Source organism: Semicossyphus pulcher, unplaced genomic scaffold, assembly GCF_022749685.1.
Source record: "Semicossyphus pulcher isolate SPU_LCO1_2020_fin unplaced genomic scaffold, fSemPul1.0.p SCAF_24, whole genome shotgun sequence".
Classification (NCBI taxonomy): Eukaryota; Metazoa; Chordata; class Actinopteri; order Labriformes; family Labridae; genus Semicossyphus; species Semicossyphus pulcher.
This window is the reverse complement of record NW_027211698.1, coordinates 7,797,181-7,818,277: the sequence shown is the minus strand read 5'-3', so window position 1 is coordinate 7,818,277 and position 21,097 is coordinate 7,797,181. Positions and strand designations below refer to the sequence as shown.

The 21,097-nt window shown below is 42.6% G+C and overlaps 2 protein-coding genes across 2 annotated transcripts in view; both read left to right on the top strand.

The window, feature by feature from the left end:
- The first annotated feature begins 6,977 nt into the window (after nt 1-6,977).
- Nucleotides 6,978-12,868, top strand: lig4 (ligase IV, DNA, ATP-dependent). The gene is made up of 3 exons (XM_069675466.1): nt 6,978-7,054; nt 8,841-10,911; nt 11,764-12,868. Exons 2-3 carry the CDS (start codon nt 8,849-8,851, stop codon nt 12,431-12,433), a joined length of 2,733 nt encoding a protein of 910 aa, XP_069531567.1. The 5' UTR covers nt 6,978-7,054; nt 8,841-8,848; the 3' UTR covers nt 12,434-12,868.
- A 2,935-nt stretch (nt 12,869-15,803) lies between these two features.
- Nucleotides 15,804-21,097, top strand: part of LOC138603616 (NALCN channel auxiliary factor 1-like) — a 34,086-nt gene continuing 28,792 nt past the window's right edge. The window contains exon 1 of the mRNA XM_069675486.1: nt 15,804-16,726. Within this exon, the coding sequence (XP_069531587.1) occupies nt 16,046-16,726 (681 nt within the window). The 5' untranslated portion in view covers nt 15,804-16,045. The remainder of the gene's footprint in view (nt 16,727-21,097) is intronic.

The following is a 21,097-nucleotide window of genomic DNA, read 5'->3' as shown; positions in this document are numbered from 1 at the left end:
AGCTTTTAATTATGCACTCTACCTCAGCTTTTCTGACTGGCAGAGAACTGTCCCTGGCTGATTTTATAAGCTAGTAAGCTAGCTAATTAGGTAGCGTTTTAAACTGGGAACCATGTAAACGGTTCTTAAACGTGTACTTGACGGCTACATACGTGAGATTGTGGCAAAAGACTGACGCCAAAGGTGCATATCTCTGATCACGATCCATGCTGTGGTCTTGTACTCCCGCAAATAAGATAAGTGCAAACTTTCAGACAGAGCTGCTCCAGGCCACACAGACAGATTGACCAGAAAGAAGCTGTAAATGTTTGTTTACAAATGACCAGATTGTAGTGGATCCGGTTGCTTATTGGATTATGGAGCATGCCAAGTGTCTCATGTTGGCACTGTGCACCGAGGCCGAAGTCCCGGCTTGAGGAAAAACGAAAAACATGGCACAAACACTGAGAAGTAAACAACATAAATGGGGTCGTATGTGTGATTTATTAACGGTCCCTGTCAAGAAATCAATCCTTCCCTGTCGATAGAATTTAAGTGGCGCTTTAAGATCTAAATTGATGCCTTTGTGGTGAATTAGCAAAAAGGCCCGGTAAGATTCCTCTGTGAAAAATAAAGACAATAAATATATTAATAAGATATGGGCTGTACCTACGCGAGATAAAATAGCTGAAAGCTCATATCCCATTTAATGTCATTAAAGATCAAACTCCTCGACTTACTGTCTTGGCACCATTCCCTGGTTTGAATCAAAGGTTGACCCCTGTGTCCGACAAGATGTCACACTACCTCCGAACATTGCCTTGTCATTAATTTGAATGTTACGTAATGAGTTGTTTTTGAGCAGAGCTCCGTATCTTAAAGCAGGGCCGGTGATAGCACAACGTTGCATAAGATGCTTCAGAGGGTGCGGTCTTGCTGTGTTCTCCGTGCTTGCTGATACTGTATGCGTTTAGCTTCTGATGCGACATGTTAACAGTTGGCAGCCCATCAAGATAGAAGCAGTTATCAGTCATTGAGTTTGAGAAAATACTTGGATAATTATACTGCCTTGGATTACAGCATGCGTGATTGATAATTACCTTACTGGAAGAGAAGCAATATAAATGCCAACACTGCAAATATTTCATAGAGCCTTTACATTCATGTAGTTTCAAATGCAAACTGGTTGTCTTTCAAGACAGTTAAAGAAAATCAAACAAAAATATTTGCAAAGAGGTTATAATTACTTTTATGTCTTTCAACTCGCCACCCTAAAAGTACCTGCATGTTTCTTCTGCAGAAATGCCGCACGGCTCAACTCAAGAGCAAGCTTAAAGGGTCAGAACCAGGGCTGGATTAACCAGCTCAGGGATGCGAGGGCAAATATAAGCAGTATGCCCCTCTCAAGACCCCCACACTCACGTTACCTAAACTTATTTCGACGAGAGTCCCAGAAACCAACCTCTATGGAATACCACCCTGCCCCAGATTTACTGTATAAAAGTAAGTTTGTACTAATTAAATGAACCACACACTTCTTGAAGTACAGGCACCATGTAAGCTGCGTATAAACTAAAATATTAGACAAAATTTTGACACTATGAGATGAAGCCTGAAAAACATTATCCAAAACAGTTCACCTAAACGTTTGCCCTTGCCTGTAGATTGTTCAAAATCCTCAAAACTGGGTGATGTCTTAACCAATGACTAAAGGCGTTCCACAAGGATCAATCTTTGGTCCTCTGTTTTTCACTATTTATATAACTGACATAGTCTTGTCGTTTTAAACCCATAATTTTAACCTCTATGTAGAGAACACTATTTTACATTTTGGGGGTGACTCCATAAAATATTATATAGGTTTATGCCTGGAGACATCTAAGTAATAATTACTGTACTCTTCATCAAAAATTGTGTTGGCCTTCTCTTTCCGCTCGGAGAGACGCACCTTATTTAAAAACTATTCATAAAGAACCTCTCCAAATATTGCCCCCATTATGACAATTATTGGCTGAAAAGTTGGAACACATAACACCGGCTCACAGGACTGATTAGTGCTGGACGTTCCTACAGTTCAATTTGTTTTGTACTTGAAAGCTTGATCTTCTGGTTCCGATGGGTTATTTTAGAAATGTAGTTGTTATAATAATAATATTCCTGCATGATATCAGATTTATGTTTCTCAAGAATGAACCCATTAATCTTGTTAGTATGGTAACCCTGATTTGCTGAATATATTTTGATTCTTCCTGACTTCACCGGGTTAATTGAAGCTTTATGTAATTTACACTATAACAGGATGAGGTTACACATTATTATCCATGACATCCTATCTGCTTTAACCAGTCAAACAAATGCTTAAGCTGTTAAACGCCCATTTAGATAACAACGTATACAGAAGCACTTCATATTTACTTAGAAGACAGGTACGTCTACTTTGTAATTGACAATGAGCTGACTGATTCAACAATGACTCATTCATGTTTCAGCTGTCAAACATAGGTGCTGAATGGTAACTTTAAACAGAGTTATAAATAGAATATAGAATTAAATTGAATAAGATATATGTGAATAATAGCAATGTGTTTAAATAACACTAAGCACGTGGGTTCTTTGTGAAAGGCCTTTGCTTCTGGTTTGTTGATGCTTGATTTTAGAGCTACAACAAATGATTATTTCTATTAACCTACTAATTATTTTCTTGTTTGGTCGATGAAATATCAATTAATTAAATAAAAGACCTATCAATTACAACAAATACAGCCAAGGATATAAAAAAGGTGCAGAACAGAAGCATTTGAAAGAAAGCATAAGAGGCCCGAGAACAGAACCCTGGGGCACACCACATCCCAAATTGTAGCTCCCATTGGAAACTACAATTGAATAAGCCATGATGGCGTGACCAGTGGAGCCCAAAGCAGCACTTTACACCAGTAAAATGGACATTTGCCAATCTAGAAAGGCTTAGGTGTCAATGGAAAGAAGATTTGGTAAGTGTGTGGTGTTAAGCCGACACCTCCCTTCGCACCCAAATCCACCATGCTGAAAATGCACCCACCAACAGTGTTTTGGAATTTCCCTGCCTAAATTAGCCTGACCGACATTTGAGCCTTTCTAAATCGGAGCTAATTCAACTGGATGTGGTGACACAGAACTTAAGTAATATATCAGCAAACCAATTTGTGCAGTGTACTGCTGTGTTTATTAGATCTAACTCTGAGACCATCTGTTTCATTCAACCGATGCAAGGGCTGTTATCTCAAAACCCAAACCAAGGCTGAGTTGTAGTCAATAATGGGCTGCTATGGCTACCTCTCCACCCCTCTGCCATTATGCCACATGATGTAACCAAGCACTACCTCTGGACAGGTCAGCTGGCGGTCCAGTCAGTCTGATGAAAGCAGAGGTCAGGGATTTGTAGGAAATTCAATTTCATAACAAGAGAGAGGGAGAGCAGGGGCTGTTATGACACAGCGTGTTATGACAGAGTAAAAGGGGGAGAGAAACAGACAGCTATTAGACAGGTAAAAAAAGAGGGCAATTCGCAGTGTGGGATGGCAGTGATGTGTGAAGCTGATCTAATTTTAGTTGAAGGTCACTGGGTACTGTCTGGCTCACCCTGCTCGCCGAAAAAAAAAGCCTAGCACAATATTTTGTGCTCGTCAATTTAGGTGAACAGGATCTCCCTGTCCTCATCTCCCCTGACATTTGTGTAAGATTATGTGGTGAGGAGTTCAATCGTGCCTTGAGGCCGCGCATCAAAAGCGGCTTTGGCAAGTGCACCAAGTTTTTTTGGGACACTGTTTATAAAACAACTGCTGGGAACACATTAAGTACCGTACGAGCAGGTACAAACTGTACTGAAAACACATTCTTACACGCACATTGTATGTTTTTTTTTGTTTGTAATGTATGTCAGGTTTAGCCTTCAGGCGACAATCGGCAGCTGGTGCGTTATACTGCCTCATACCAGAAATATATGCCATACTTCATCAAGAAAACAGAAGATAAAGGAAGCCTTTATTGATCGCCAGAGGGGGAACTTAAGGCGTTGCAGCATCACAATATCAGAATATGTCGTAATAAACAAATAATTAAGAAGTAAAAAGAATAAAAATGAACTAAAAGTTCCCCATATTTGGTTAGTTATCATATTTAAATTATATTTGATATACAATGTTATAAAATATTGTATATATTGTACATGTTAGCATAACAGTTAGCCTACATGACACAAACTTCTATAACATCGTAAAACTGAAGTTAAAAAAAAACCCACACGAAACAAAACCCCATCCTACATTTCCCATAATTCCACACAATCATGTCCCTAATCACCCCCTCCCTGCCTCGTTAGGAAAAATTCAAATCCCAAGTTTGTTACACAATTACTGCTAAAAATGTGAAATCTCAAGCTCATAATGCTGATGACATCACTATGACATCATTGGGGTTATTTTCTCAGACTCCCTCCAGAGCCACTGAATGCATTATACAACCCTTTACAGAGAAAAAGAGGAACATCTCATTTATTGGTGTAGTGCCCCTTTAAAAGTCCTTCTTGACGCATCTATTTCTTTTTATTTCAGTAATAAGAAAAGTCTATTTTGGCTTTTACTGGGATTTACCACATCATTGTTCCTTCATGAAATGTTATACAACCAGTGTAAGTAATCAATGGGAAGCCTTTTGGCAAACACATTTGTCACTGTGTCAGCAACCAGCAGGGGACAGGAAGTGTTTACGACTGTCTCTGCAGCCACACATCACCAACAACAAGTCAGTCTGAATGAGGAGGCTGACGCACCGCTTAATCATCGGCCATGTCAACTCATGGGGGGATATTAGCTCTATTACTCTACCCAATTCTCTCTCCATCCCTCTGTTCCTCCATGCCAGGATCTCAAACACTACAAACACTCTCCTTCCTCCTCCTCCTCTTCTCTCCCAGTCCCCCGTGCGAGCTGATGCATGCCACGGAAGCAGTGACGTCAGTTGTTTACTGTCTTGTAGGTTGCTACTCGTTGTAGTGCAGCGGCACATCCAGCAGGGCTTATGTAACCCCGCTGCCTGCTGCATGACAGGCCGTTTACTGCAGAGTGTGTGGGGGTGGAGGAGGTGGTGTGCGGGGGTCCTATGCTGCAGCCTGCACGGCATCACCCACTCCCACACAAGCACAGGTGCATGCACGCTGCACGCGGACATACAGTGTAAACAGCCAGTCAGCCAGCTTTCCTCTCCAGTGCACCGCATTGTGTGTGGAGTGAAAACACAGCGGGTTCACTGCTGGAGCACATAGTAGCTCCAAAAGGACCTCCTCCCTCCCCACACATATCCCATAATCCCCCACTGCAGCAGCGGCAGCAGCAGACAGGTAAACAACTCTGGCTGGCGTGTGACTCAGGGATCAGAGTCTTTTAGCATCTCCTGTACGGACACGGGTCGCCCCCTGCTGGCAGCAGGAAGCAACATACAACACCAAATATGGGTTGCTGATGAAGCGAGGACCCAGATTTTTTTATTTACAGATCAACATAAAGTCTATTTTTATAAAGGCATCACTTTATTTAGTGGATGTTATATCTATTTTAAATTAAATCAAAATAAATAATCACTATTGGCTCTACCTCCACGCCTGTAGCTGTTTTCTAATATCAAAAACTATTTCCCATGTTCCATTGCCCTTCTCAGATCCCTTTTGGTTTTGTAACTGAAAATGTATGGTCACCAGTGAGATGCTTCATTGATCCCTGTAGGGAAATCTCTTCTCCCACAAAGGTCAAAGGTTAGGGTCATTGACTGAATAAATAAATAACACAAAAATCTTTAACCTAGTCACATCATTTTAACCTGAGTCTCTCCACACATGTATTAAAAACAAGTATAACTATGTGTGGAATCTACATCTCTAAAAGCCTCAGATACTTTGATCCTGATCAAGATGACACTGGAATGATGAATTGCATCACTTTACAAGTAATGGCATGCACTTGGAACAACACCAGCTACCAGTAATGGCGCGAGTGTCAAAACAAGTTTGTAATGGAAACAAAGTACAAGGTTAAAAGTTGTCTGACGCTGCTATCCAAACATGAGCAGGCAATAAAATAGTGTTTTTGTGACCTCAAATAACTGATGCATTACATGTCAATACACTAGAATGACTTTAATATATCTATTTCATTACATGCACATAGCTTCTGTCCCATAACAGATATTTCTTTCTTCTTAATTTAAGCTGATTTGTCATTGTTTTGCTGGGTTTTTTTTTACAGTTTGCACCAGAAGAAAAGTTATACTAAGAGTTTTATTCCCTAAAAGCTTTATCATACAGTATTTGTCTGTTTCAAATACATAAAAACATATGAAACATGCTCACAATAGCCCATATGGCTTATGCTGATTCATCACTGTTGTCAGTTCATTCATGATAAAATGATAATATCACCTGCTACCAGTGGACTCTGCTCCAATTACGTCTTTTATAATCATCGTCATAAAGAGCCTTGTTGTTGTCAACAAGTATGCATTCCTGTCTTTTGTCCTACTACCAGTTCACTACTGACTTAGTGGCTTTCGGCGCGTGATGGTAAACAACCTTTCTGTCACTGCAGCGTTCACTGTCGCCCTCTGCTGGTGAGTGGAAGAGCAATATTATTATGTATACAGAGAAAAAAAGATTATAACATTACATTATAATTAACATTATATTTAAATCTGACATTAAATATATTTTTTTGCATTAAATTAAAAACTAATTTTAAAAATGTAAAAAAAAAAAAATGAGTAGCGTATCAAACTACAGCAGTGTGTTCATGTAAATTGCACAAGTATAAATCAAAAACAAAAGTGACAATATAATGTGAAACTTGAGCTACACAACTACAATAAATCTATTTCATTCTAAATTTAAAAAACAAATCAACATTGTAGCGGAACAAAAGCTCCGCCCTTGTTTCCAGGGGAACGTTTTTCTAGGCGGTCCTTACACCGAGTATGAGGAAGTGTTCAACATGTAGCTCACTGAGAAGTCTCTCACTGAGAATTCTTGTCTTCTGAGGATAAAAGGAGGAAGGTAAAACTTAAATACGATCTATTTAATCGAGTCAATAACACGTATTGGGTTTTTTTCCTAAAACAGAGCTGGATAATTACACTTCCGGCTTTATGTTGTCAAAATGAAGGCGCAACGACAATTTAACGCTTCAACTTAAAGTTTTTAACTGATTGTTTGTTTTGTGTTGACATAATTTTATTTGGAGCTTTTTTTTAAACACTAAATTATGCTTAAATATTTTGTTGTTTTCGGCAAAGTCTGCCGAACTTGTTTGGACAGACCAAAGAGTGTATAGAGTCTTTGGGACAGACATGTCTGGGCAACACCATACGTCATTTGACAGCAGACGCTTTTATTTTGAAAACGAACTGTCTGCAATTGGCATCAGTTTTCTGTTTTTCAGCAATACATTTTCGCATTACGACATACGATAGTCAGTACAAGGTGATTCAATTCATATGAATGTTTAATGTAGTTAGGAATTAGATATTTACTCGTTTGTTTGAAAGTTTCAGCTAGTTGTTGTCAGACAAGTCGGTACACGTTGGAGCTGAATCAATAATCCTAATCTAGGAAGTACGTAGAATAGAATAGTTAAGCATAGAAAATAATAATTATTAATGAGGTAATGTGCTCTAATAATGTACTGTAATTGGCAGATTTCCTTCGTTTCTTTTATTTTTGTATTTGTAGAGTTATGCATATAAGTCTGTCTCCATTCTTTAGAACAGCAGCTCACCTGGTACAAAAAAGCTGAAGTCAACATATTTAGAGCTTATGTCATACATGGGACTCACTTTGGCTGTCTGTTTTTGAATGGTTTTATTAAAAAATTTTGTTTGTACAACAATTTATCAACAACATTTAAGATGGGCCATTTTTGTGGGGGATAATATATCTTAATGGCTAATTTCATGTGTCAGAGAAAGTTATTTGGCTTGTCCAAATCATTACTTGATGATTGATTACAAAATACATATGATTGTTTTCAAAAGAAACTGCAGTTTTTTATAATTAAAATGCTAAACTACCTTATGTAATAAATTGAAATGGCTAATATTTAATTCCAATTATGATTGTTGCGTCCCAACCTAAGGCGGCCCTATGGGGCTAACAGCTATCCACAATCTGACCCAGAAATAACCATGTGAAACATCTTAAATTTCTCAAATACATGCGATTTATCTAAGGACATACAAACAACCAAAATGTAACCAAAACTGAAGACCAAAAAAACCACAACAACACAAAATCCCTGTCTGAGAGGCAGAACCACAGCAGTCCCCACTCAAGAAGCCTCCTCTCTGATATCATTACTAGGGGTTTTTAAGCATCTATGGCCAGGTGAACCTCGTTGTGCAATCACCCAGGAAGAGCTGGAAAGGCACAACAGAAGGGGAAAAGGGACAAACAGTGCAGGGAAACATACAGACGTAACAATGATACTTTCAACGTATCAGGAGCTGCTGATTGTTGATATTTATTTCTTACCAATGACTAGACCTGCAGCTGTGATTATTTGTACGATCATATGCAATTCTTAATTCTTACAGACTCAGGTGACATCTTCAAATATCCTTTTGACCCAAAGAAATTCCGTTCCACCACAATACAATACAAAGGAAAGCATCATATGGTTTAAATTAAGAAGCTCGACAGTAGGCCTATATGGCATGTTTGAAAAATGACGTAACGTTTCATTGATTATTGAAATCTGTATTGGATAGAACAAAGTCTAAACTGCAAAATTAAATGTTGATCACCACTACTAGGCTGATTTATATCTTTGACATACTTATTACAGATTTCACCATGGAAGGCGCTTCTTCAACTGATGCTGCCGCTCAGTCCTCTATTGCAGCTCAGGTTCCTTTCATTCACCTGTGTAACACTCTAGAGAAAATCCAGAAGTCCAAACTCCGTCCAGAAAAATCCAAGATCCTTGGGGATTTCATTGAGTCATGGAGGAAGTTTCATTCTGCCCTCCACAAAGACAACCCCAAAACAACAGACTCTTTCTACCCAGCTATGCGCCTCATAGTTCCTCCCTTTGAACGAGAGCGTATGGCGTATGGAATCAAAGAGAGCATGTTGGCTAAACTCTACATCGACGTTTTAGGCCTTCCAAAGAATGGCCCAGAAGCCAATAAACTTTTAAACTACCGTGCTCCCACTACATCCCAAGGAGAAGCTGGAGACTTTGCCGGCATGGCGTACTTTGTGCTTAAGAAACGTTGCACCAGCCAAGGAAACCTCACTATCAAGGAAGTCAATGACTTTCTGGACTCAGTGGCCATCAACAACGCTAGCAAGAAGAAGGATCTAGTGAAAAAGAGTCTGCTGCACTTAATCACCCAGAGCTCAGCTCTTGAGCAAAAGTGGCTCATCAGAATGATTCTGAAGGACATGAAGCTCGGGATCAGCAAGGAGACTGTTCTCCAACTCTTCCACCCGGATGCTAACGACCTTTACAATGTCAACACTGACTTAAACAAGGTGTGCCAGCAGCTCCACAACCCCTCCGTGTCTTTAAGCGAAGTCTCTATCGGACTCTTCTCCGCTTTCAAGCCGATGTTGGCAGCTATTGCAAACATACGCAACGTTGAGAAACAGATGGGAAACAGCCCTTTTTACATTGAGACAAAGTTGGACGGGGAGCGCATACAACTGCACAAAGACGGGGATGTTTACAAGTACTTCAGCCGAAATGCCTTTGAGTACACCCAGCAGTTCGGAGGATCCCCTCTGCAGGGCTCACTTACACCTTACATCCACAACGTTTTTAAAAGCAATATTGTAAACTGTATCCTCGACGGGGAGATGATGGCATACAACCCAACCGCGGACACCTTCATGCAGAAAGGGAGCAAGTTCGACATCAAGAAACTCATGGACGACTCCGAGTTGCAGACGTGCTTCTGCGTTTTCGATGTTTTGTTGGTGAATGACAAGAAGCTTGGCAAGGAGACACTGAAGAAGCGCTACGAGACAATGCAGACAGTCTTCACTCCAGTCAAAGGAAGGATACACCTGGTTCCAAAGGCTGATGCGAGAAGCGTGCAGGACGTTGTGAACGCGCTAAATGACGCCATTGACAACAGGGAAGAAGGAATCATGGTGAAGGATCCTTTATCGATCTACAAACCAGACAAGCGTGGGGAGGGATGGCTGAAAATAAAGCCGGAATACGTGGATGGCTTGATGGATGAGCTAGACCTACTGATTGTTGGTGGCTACTGGGGAAAAGGTAGACGAGGTGGCATGATGTCCCATTTCTTATGTGCCGTTGCTGAAGCTCCAAAGCCTGGCGAGAAACCCTCAGTCTTCCACACTTTTTGCCGAATCGGCTCTGGCTACACCATGAAAGAGCTGTATGACCTCGGTTTAAAGCTCGCCAAGAACTGGAAGGTCTATCGTAAAAATGACCCACCGGCATCTATCTTGTGTGGGACAGAGAAACCAGAAGTTTACATCGAACCCTGCAACTCGGTCATCATCCAGGTCAGGGCTGCTGAAATAGTTGGAAGCGATATGTATAAAACCAACTGTACCTTACGTTTCCCAAGAATCGAGAAGATCCGCGAAGACAAGGAGTGGCACCAGTGCATGACTCTGGCAGAGCTGGATCAGTTCCGCAGTAAGGCGTCTGGGAAACTTGCCTCAAGGCATCTTCGCATTGATGACGATGAACCGCAGAAGAAGAAGCGCAAAATGCCAGCCAAACCCAAGAAGGTGGTCGGAATTATTGACCACTTTAAGCCACAGGATCTGTCTGGGGTTACCAAAGAGACGGACATGTTCGAGGATGTGGAGTTCTGTATCCTGAACGGCACTGACGATCACCCCAAGGCTGAGCTGGAAAAGGGCGTAGCCAGGTACCAAGTTATTCTTGAATAAAGTTTTTTGTGTTGTATATGAGGATGGTTGACCACTTGGAGCAGTGGAAACAGGTTTGCCTTTAATTGATAGGACAGTGGATAGAGTCAGAAACACGGGAAAAGACTGGAGATGGGCGCAAGCCCTAACCGCTGAGCTAAACCGGCATCCCCACTGCCATATTTTTGAAGTTCATATGGCCACCATGTTAATTATTTACACTTCCTAAAGACTTAGAACAGGGTAGCATAGCGTTCAATAAGATTCTTGTACATGTTTGCCTGTTGAACGTAAGTGCAATATGCATTGTCTTTTAGCTCCAATTTGGTCTCCACCAGCTCCTGAGGCAAATATGTGGCTCTTTAGCTGCCAAGTGATCCTCTGTCTTTCTGCTGTTTGGTTCTGTGCAGGTCACAAATGGTTTATGAAAGCTTTATTTGCTGAAAACTCCTGCCTTTTGCATCTGAAATTGTCATATGACACATAAAAGCAATATCCAAAGTGTGAGGCAAAACGGTAAAGTTGCTGGCGAGTAAACCAAAATGGTGAGCCGAAAGATTGGGGCTGATCACTGAGTGGAATTGCAGAGTAGACCTTTTAATTGTTGTCTATACAAATATGAAAGTGGGACTACATTATTTATGGTTCTTTTGGTATGAATGTTTGTTAACATAATTTGCTGCTGGTCATACCGGACCAAGTAGAAAGGCTTTAGCAGCAAAATACCTCTGTAAACGGATTTGACCAAAGGTGCATTTTGTTGTTGCTTAGTTAAACTTCTGTATAAGAGTAGGATTCTGTTTGTACTTACTGATTTGGTTGGTAACTTACCGATGTCTTTTTCTCATTAGGTGTGGAGGTATAGTGGTTCAAAACGCAGGACGGGACACCTACTGTGTGATTGCCGGGGTGGAGAACATGCGCGTGAAGAACCTGGTCTCGTCCGACCAGCATGACGTGGTGTGGGCCGCCTGGCTGCTGGAGTGCCTGGACCAGAAGGAAGTGGTCCCATGGCAGCCGCGTCACATGATCCACATGTCGCCCTCCACCAGGGAGCACTTCGCCAAAGAGTACGACAGCTACGGCGACAGCTACTTTGTGGCGACGGACGAGCAGCAGTTGCGGGAGGTGTTCGGCCGGATGAGGAACGGGGAAGCGTCCACGGCTGTCAACGTCGGCCAGGTGGAGCAGCGCTACGGCTGGGAGGACCTTCCCACCAGCTTGTTCAGACCCTTCGAGGTTTACATGGACCGCTACGCCGACATAGGAGACCCTAAAACCGCCTTACCTGCCACCTGTTTGGACATCAGGGCGCTGGAGTTCCGCTACCATGGAGGTAAGGTGGTGCAGAAGTTAGAGGAAGGAGTCTCTCATGTCGTTATCACAGAAGAAACAAGACTTCTGGATTTGAGGACTCTGAGGCGCTGCTTCAGGAAGAAGTTTAAGATTGTTAGAGACTCATGGGTGACTGATTCCATCAAAGCAGGGTATCTGATGAACGACACTGACTACTCCGTTTGAGAATCTTGACACTAGTTGACACTGGAGACAAATCCTTTTATAAGTAATATTTTAATTAGGTAACACTGGATTGCACATGGATGCTACGTCTCATTAAATTTAGTTTTATTCTTTGTGTTCTTAATGATTGATTAAATTTGCTGGTTAGTAGTTTTAAATTAATAGTACACTGTGAAAGTCTGGAAGGCAACGATTGAATTTTAAAAGTTATCATTGCATTAAAAGTATTCAAAAACATTCTTAATTAACATGTAGCCTGTTGCCAAACACATATTGATGCATTTAGGAGTTAATATTTTTTAAAAACTGTGGATAATTTCTGGGATTTTAAGGCTTTGCTGTACTTTTTTTATGATAAACGAATCAAACTTCAAATGTAAAACGGGTTAAGTCATGATGTGCCTTTTGTGCTTTTATGTCTGTTTAATTAGATTTTAAGTGCAACTCTAATAAATAACTTGAATTACTTTAAAATAAATGAACGCCTCTTCTTTCTGGAGTGAGAATTTCGTTTCCACAATGTGGAATGAACTGAAACTGGAGCGTCTGGCCTTTGCCTTAGCTCTTCGGCGTGTACTCAGCTGGCAGAGAGAGAGAGAGGGAGAGCGCTGAACACCACGGGGGTACGTTAAAACCGGTTCAGCTCAAGGCCCTCTAACAAAGATGTCTCCATGTTTTCCTGTCTTCAAAAATGTCACTAATGCGCCTTGGGACTCATTGATATGTTATAACCTTCATTACCATCGCCTCTAGGGTGCAGGTAGCTGCCTGTGGCGTCCTGGGCATTGTTGTGCGTAAATGCCGCATGAATACATTTTCAAAGTAAAAGTGATGAGGTACCTGTTCCTAATCATATACTGTGAATAACTGCTCTCTGTAACAGGTTGTAGTGTTCCCTGATGGGTTTGGGGGTTCATTTTTTACCCCTGTTAGCCCTCTGTAAGCCGCCGCCCACTCTGCTCTATTTCCAGGTGTTTGGGGGTGAGTGTTTGACTGACAGGCTTTAATTAGAGGTCCTCAACTAGTGCTTATTCCTGTGTGGCTTTGTGTGTGTGATGCAAAAGTGAGAGTCAAACCGCTGGCCCTCTGAAAAGACTATCGGTCTTAAGGATCTGGTGATGAAAACAGCAGCCGTGCAAACAGCCGCTGAAAGCTAGCATTGCAGAAATACCATGTCCTAATGGGATAAATGCTCTAATTAGCTCGGCCGTAGCTACTGGAGAAATGGAAAGCACACAGGACACAAGCGGAAACAAATGGTTTGGAAGCATTGGCTGGACAACCAGCGTCTGCATGCACTCAGCTGAAATAAATGAGCTCATGTAGGGACCAAACGGAGGCTCATGGCTGCAGGGAAGGTTTGTCTGCAGCAATTAGCCCGGCCCACCTTCAATGAAGCAGTACAATGAGAAACAACAAAGAATCAAGCTTGTCGTCATGATGTTAGATATTTACATGTATTTGACGACATGTTCAAATATCTACAAGATGTACAAAACATTATATTAGCATTTTATAAAGTAAAATTGCTGTTTCCAGAACTAGACCATGATGGATGCCAGGATAAATAGCAAAAAAAAATTATGTAATGATTGAGATTTCCATGTGCTAGTAGGTTAGTTTCAGACAAAGCCATGCTAGCAGTTTTGCCCTGCTTCCAGTCTTAATGCTAAGCTAAGCTAACGGTCTCCTTGCTAGCTCAAAATTTAGCATCCAGACCTAATGGGGCTTTTAAATCCTTCATCTAATTCTGAGATAAAAATAGAAACGTATTTATCCTTCCACAGGTTTATCTTGTGGGCCCTTGTGGGGTCTCCACCCACAGGTTGGAACCTCTTGTTTAACTTAGACCTGTTTGGTTTTGAAACTTAAATCGAAAGCTGAACGTGTATCCATTAAAATAAACTCTTTACCTTCTCTTTGAGGTAGCAGATTAACTTTTTTCGACTTAGAGAGTTTCGACTGGCTGTATTATATAGTGCTCTTCATTTTAAATGGGCTCAAACAGGCAGAAGCATTGACAATGTTCTTTAAAGAGGAAACGAGTGCTTCTTTTGATGAGAGCATCTTGTCTAAGGATGAAACCAGGTGAGTACCAACCTGTCTGACTGTTCCCGTGTCAAGTCAACCATATAATAAACAATCATACGCATGCAAGTGGAAACTTTCAAAATAAAAGAACTATCGTAAACTTGTAATCCAGTTAGCACGTTTTATTGATCAGCAACTTCCGTACAGCTGCATGTTCTCATATTTAGTGGCTCGTATATTCTTTGTTTTTAACAACACACCAAAATAATTGAGATATGTTCAATTTTGAGAATGGAATTACGGGCTTTAGTTTTGAAGATAAAACGAACACATTTCTGGTAACATTTTTGCGGACTCTGCCTGACTTGACGTACCTTAGAACTGAGGGATGCGGTAACTGCGGTGCGCGCGCATAACGTCAGAGACGGAGATGTTTAGTCGAGCTAGCAAGAATAAGTAGCGCGATAAATGATTTTTGTCGATTTGGCCTTCAAAATAAAATTAAATATACCGTTAGCCATCCACATAGCATGGTTTTTTTTTTAACTTGAATAAATTATATGTGTATTTCAAGGTTGGGTCAAAACGCAGCAAACTTTTTTAAATCCTGCTTTTTAGACCAAACACAAAGAAGTGTCAATGCATTGACTGCTTTGTGGTCTAATATGATTTGGTCTTGAATTGATTTTAATGCTTCTAATGCTTTAAGAAATAATAATAATTAGGGAGATTGACCCTGCTATGGGTATATCTGTGGTTGTGGTGGTAAATCAAGGTAATCTTATAAGAGATTTAAAGGGATAAAGAGGGAAAGAATAATTTATTTTACATCAAATTATATTTATTTTCTCTGAAATGTCTTTTACTTTTCTCCTTTTATATTGCTTTATAGTTTCAACTCTCTAAACGGCCTTCGAAAAACAATTCAAGTATAAAAACAACTCTGGTTGAACTGCTGATAAATTAGGTTCAGAAATAGACACGTCAGTATCTAAAGTATGACCTTTATTTTGAAGTTTACTTCCGGAAATGCTCCTGTCAGTTGCTGCTAGCTTAACGTAGCTTCCTGCAAACACACACCGTCTCTCGGCGAACATGGCGGCAACTTGACAACGGCAGCGAGATGAAGACGGTGAGGGCTTGAAAAAGAAAAGAGGTCTGTTACAGGCTGTAGGCCCATCCGCCGACACAAAGGCAGACAGCTTCGCCATGTTGGAAGAGGATAGCGCCCTTGTCCCTGCACGACCGAGGCCGGGGAAAACGTAAACGCGTCGGTGAGTGTTTCTAAAAACGGAGTCGAGGCTGCGCAGAGGAGCGGAGCGGCGCGGCGGCGGAGCTCAGGGCGGACGGGAGGACAGCGGCTTCACCGGTCAGCCATGGAGGATGCGGCCCGTGGTCGCCAGCGTCTAATTTGCCATCCGGCCCACGCTCATTTTCATGGGAATTACCGCTGAACGCAAAGGCAAGCCGGGATAACCCACCACCTGACACTTGAGGGGAGGAAAACGCGAAGCGGACCCCCACGTCAATGACTGTTGCGGCAGAGGAGCCCCCACGGTGGAGTCGGCCGGTTCCCAAAATATGACCAGGGGTGCTGGGACGTGTTGGCAGCAAGAAGATGACGACGGCTTCCAAATCTGGCTAGAGCCCCCACGCGACAACCAAAAGCCATTCACCGACTCAGAGAGGGCGCAGAGATGGCGACTGTCCTTGGCATCCCTCTTGTTCTTAACCATCCTCCTCTCTGATCACCTGTGGTTCTGCGCCGAGGCCAAACTGGCCCGGACCCGGGTCAAGTTCGCACCCTCCCAACTCCTGTCACCCCAGACCCACTCAGCACACAGCAGCCTCAGAGGAAACCCAGCTATTTTTATAGGAAACTCTACCAAACATTTGTGGCGGCTTGAAACTTGCCACCAGGATAGTTTATCTAAAGACTGCTTTACTCTCGCGAATGCCGACGATTTGTGCGAGGGCCTTTCCGACAAAGAGGGGACGCGGGCTGTAAATATGAGCGATTTGTACCTTTCCTTTTGTAACTCCTACTCTCTGCTGGATTTGTTTTACGGGTCGACAAGTCCGGACAATTTGAACTGCAGCCTCGACTTGCTCACCGATGACACCAACAGATGCAGCGAGTGCGTCCAGGCGTACCAGCGCTACGACCAGCACGCGCAGGAGAAATACGAGGACTTTGAGCTCCTCACTCAGAAATATGAGCCGGGGGCTTATTCAGTGAGGACGTGCATGGAGCAGTGCAAGGTAGGATGCGAAAAAAAAAGGGAAGGGGGCGGGGGTTGGTGGTGTTTGGAGGTGGGGGTGATGTGGTGGCCATCTGTTGATTTGGGCCCGGATAGATGCCAGTTTTTGGTCCTCCTCCTCCTCCTCCTCCTGTCGCCATGGAGACGGATGACAGATTCAAGGAGACTCCCGGCTCCGGGCCTCATGTTCATTCATCTCCTCATTGTGTTTAGGCCCCATGCTAATGTGCAGATGGAGGCCCTGCTAGTGTCTTCTTCTTTACCTCACGCGCTCTTCTTTGACATTGAAGACCGCCTCGCGCTCGTAAAGCTCATATCGATAACCTCACTAGGGCTGTTTGAATTACCCGAGCGTTTACAGCCTTCATTTTTACAACGTTTTAATGAGCAGGAAGGAGGCTGCTGCCATATGCAAACAACTGTGGGAGCCAGTGTGTCCTGTGTGTGCTGTCGCAGTCCGCCAGGTGTTCATCATGGCCGCCCACTTAATATCGAGAGCGTTTCATTAAAGTCAAGAGGTGGTTTCCCTGCCTAATGTGGCGGAAGGCTCTTTTCGCTTCGACATGTGTTTGCTCATTGGCAGGCCCTCACGTATAGGCCTCGTTGCTCGCTAGGCCCTGCCTCACTGTTTACCAGCTTCTCACACGCGAAGGCGGGTCAAAGTGGGCTGTACTGTGTGTCCAGGAGACTCTGCTGCTGCCGCTGAGCGCTAAAAAGCTGCATTCAGCACCGCGGACAGCTCCACAGCAGCGCACGGAGCTGTCCGCGGTGCTGAATGGCGCTCCCCTGCTCCATTCACAGAAGCCCTGGCCAATCCCAGATGGCCTCCATTCACCCAACCAGTGGCTGAGACACACGCATAGGCGTCAAGAACGCGAATCTAATAAGGCCATCTGCCTGCTTATACAAACCCTATGCATTTACATGGACCCACATTCATTCAAACAGGCCTAGCTTGCAAAACTAGCTTAAATTTAAACAAGCAAAAACATCACTGTGTGTGTCAGTGTGTGTGTACTCATCAAAGAGTGATTCACTCTCTTTCATACTCTCTTCGCTGTTGGATTTTTTAATCCGAGCAAAGACACAGGCACGCTAACTCCAGCATTCATACGGCCGTGGACCTCAAATTCTTACTCATATAAACACTCACACTCTTTGTGTACACACAGGAGCTGCACTTTGATTCATGTTACGCTCAGACATAAAGGCTTCACAGTTTAGAAGCTGGTGTTTTTGATGTCACAGTTTAAAGCCATGCTACGCAGTCGACCTGAAGGACATGTGGGACGTTATACGTTCACGTAGCGTGCTATTTTCTTTCATGTATCATTTTAAATTGAACGTCGTTGGACTGTCGGTTGAACACAATAAAACACTAGAGGGCATTTTTTGGGGCTTTTGCAACTTTTTTTGTTTCATATTTTATTGACTGATGGAGAAAATGATTGATTCATTGATCTTTTGCTCGACATCCTATCCTCAAACGCTTCCTGTTTATCCCAAAGCCTTACTTATGTTGACTTCTTAAAGCTACTTCTTTATCGTCCTTCAAGGTGAGTTAGTTCGCAGCTTTGAAAACGCCGCTGAATGCGCCGTTGTAAAAATAGCCAGGCCATAATTCGGCCTTGCCGTCCTGTTTGAGCCACTGAGCAAGTCTCGTCAACTAAAGAAGCCTCGGCTTTACCTTCTTTCTTCTCCTCCGCTGAACCGAAACCCCCACGCATGATTCATGTTTTATCCGCTGCCAGTCTCAGGCCGACATTTACCCGCTCTGCGAGCTCACCTCTTGGCACTTAGAGAGAAAACAGTCATTTAGTCAAGCTGCTAATTTCTTTAACAATGACCCTTCTCTATCACTTCCTTGATTATAGGTTTGCTCGAGTCTTGTATGTGTGGTTCGGCGGGGGTACCGAAAGAGCAGCGTGACTCAAACGATAATGTCACACTCTTGTTGAGTTAATGGCTACCTGCCTTGGAGAAGCCTAGCAGCGGCTGTTGTGCGCGCACTCAGACAGATGTATATGTGTAAATACGACACGATTATAGAACACACAGTGCTGGCAGGTGTGGAAACATGAACTAAATAGATCCTAATTGTCTTGTTTTTCACACAGGTATAGTCAGAGGAAGATGTGTGGCATTTCAAGTGGGGGTATTTGACATGGAGAGTAGCGTTTGTTGTGCAGGAGCTGCTCCGGTGGTCCGCAGGTGGTGCTTTGATTCCTGTAGCCTGAGGTGAAACATCACACGGCGGACACGGCCGCTGTGCTGTTCCTCGCGACGGGATTCTCCATCATCTGACGCGGTGAAAGCCCACCATTCATGTTGACAGCGGGGCCGGGCTCGGAACATTTAAACCTGGGTTTTTACGCGCCGATGCCGACTTGAAAGCAGTAGTTCTGAGTGTGAAGCAAAATGTCAGACACTCTAGTGTATTCACAGGAAACAATGAAGCCATAGCAAACCTCACTTCTCAAGTCTTAGACTTTTAAAAGCAGCTATACATCAGATTGGATTTAGATTAGAACAATGAAAGTTCTTAGGATTGATTTCTCTACACGTAAGAGTGTGCAAGTACCTGAGAAGGGAACTGACTGGATGTTGTAGCAGCTTTCAGTCATCAAGTTTTATTATGGTTTAAAGTAAATGTCTTATAAAAGTTTACTGTAGCTGCAAACAACCCTGAAAGTCTGCTTTAAAGCCTGAAAACATAGTGTTAGTTGTTATTAAGGCCTAAGCCAATACATATTTTCCTCCTTGGTAAATTAGTTTCTCTAAGTAGTTGCTCTATCTGTGACTTGTTTGGTCTAAATTGTCTGTCACTGCAGATCTGTTTTTTTGTCCGAACAGAAGCGGAACAAACAAAGATATTCAAAGTATCATAAAAGATCAAGAAAACCAGTAAATATTTACATCTAAGAAGCTTGACCTTAAGTCCCATTGGAAAGACAGTTGATAGCTGGTTGAGCAGGCGCCCAATGTACAGAGGCCTCGACCCATCGGCTGTGGGTTTGACTCCGAATCCCCCTCTTAATCTTCACTGTACTATCTCATAAAGGCAAAAGGCAAAAAAAATAACAGTTGCAGGTAATTATTTAGCTTATGAACGATTTTTTCCCCTGCTTAATCCTGTAGACAAAAAAAACGGGTTTGTAGGGGCGGGGTTTCTTAAAGAGACAGAGCAAAATGAGTCGTTTCAGGCGGAGACTGCATGAGGGCCTGCACAGAGCACCAGTGTGAGAAACATGATGAGTTTTTTTAACTGTAAATTATGCTAAGCTACTCCACAGGTACTCCAGAGTGAAATATGAAGCTTGAAATTAGCATGATACCCCACCTTTAAATACTCATCTTAATGGATTGCATTGGGTGTGGCTAAATTGGAAAGTTGTACCACATGCACAAGTTAGGATGAAGCAACATCTGAACCACACCACACCCACAGAGTCCTCATGTAGCAGGTTAACTGAACGTTTAAGTGTTAAACTTCTAATAAATAACACTTAAAGATGGTTTTGTTGGTTATTCAGTGACACACTTTGAATGCTGAAGAGGAATACTTTAGACTTAAAGCCTTAAAGTAGCTGGGACCTGCTAAATTGAGGCATTTTTCCTAGTCAACTATTTCAATATTTAACTTATAGTTTCATAAGGCTGCTACCTTTCCTTTTGAGGCACAGTGAGCAGCAGCCCCAGGACTCAGGACACCATTGGAGGGTTAATCTGGCTGTGGTCGGAACAAAATGCGGAGCATGTAGTTTGTCAGGGTTTCCCTCCAGAAATGATGACTTCGAGGGCTATTCATTTTGGATCTTTCACAGTAGAAAACATCCGATTTCCCACCTGACATTATCACAGCGTGAGACAAAAACATCGACAATTTTTCAAAACAAAACGCTGGAAATCATTCAGCAGGAATAATGACTCACAAGCACAGGTGTCTGCACCGTTGCCCCTTTTAATTTTTGAATCTTAAAGACAGAACCTCAAATTAAACACGGCTGCTCTGATACTTAACAACTCTTTCTGTCTCTGCTTCGACTTCCATTATTACTTCTACTTCTTTGACCCTGTACGACCTCTACTGCCAATCCTGTGCCTTCTTTTTCTGCTTCTCCTACCGCTACTGTGATGCAAAATCATTTCAAAACACAATCACTGATAAGTCTGTGCACAAATCTGTCTCCTCCCCCACCCTCCAGGTCCAATTGAATGTCTAATCTTAGCCGGCGTTGTGTGCGAGTGGAAAGGAGGACAGCGTCCACAGCGTGCTCCCTCTTTAGATCCTTGTCAACCGCACACATCTGCATTGATCTGAGCTCTTTTGGAGCCGGAGGGACGGGTGGCAGCAATACCAAGAGGTTGATCC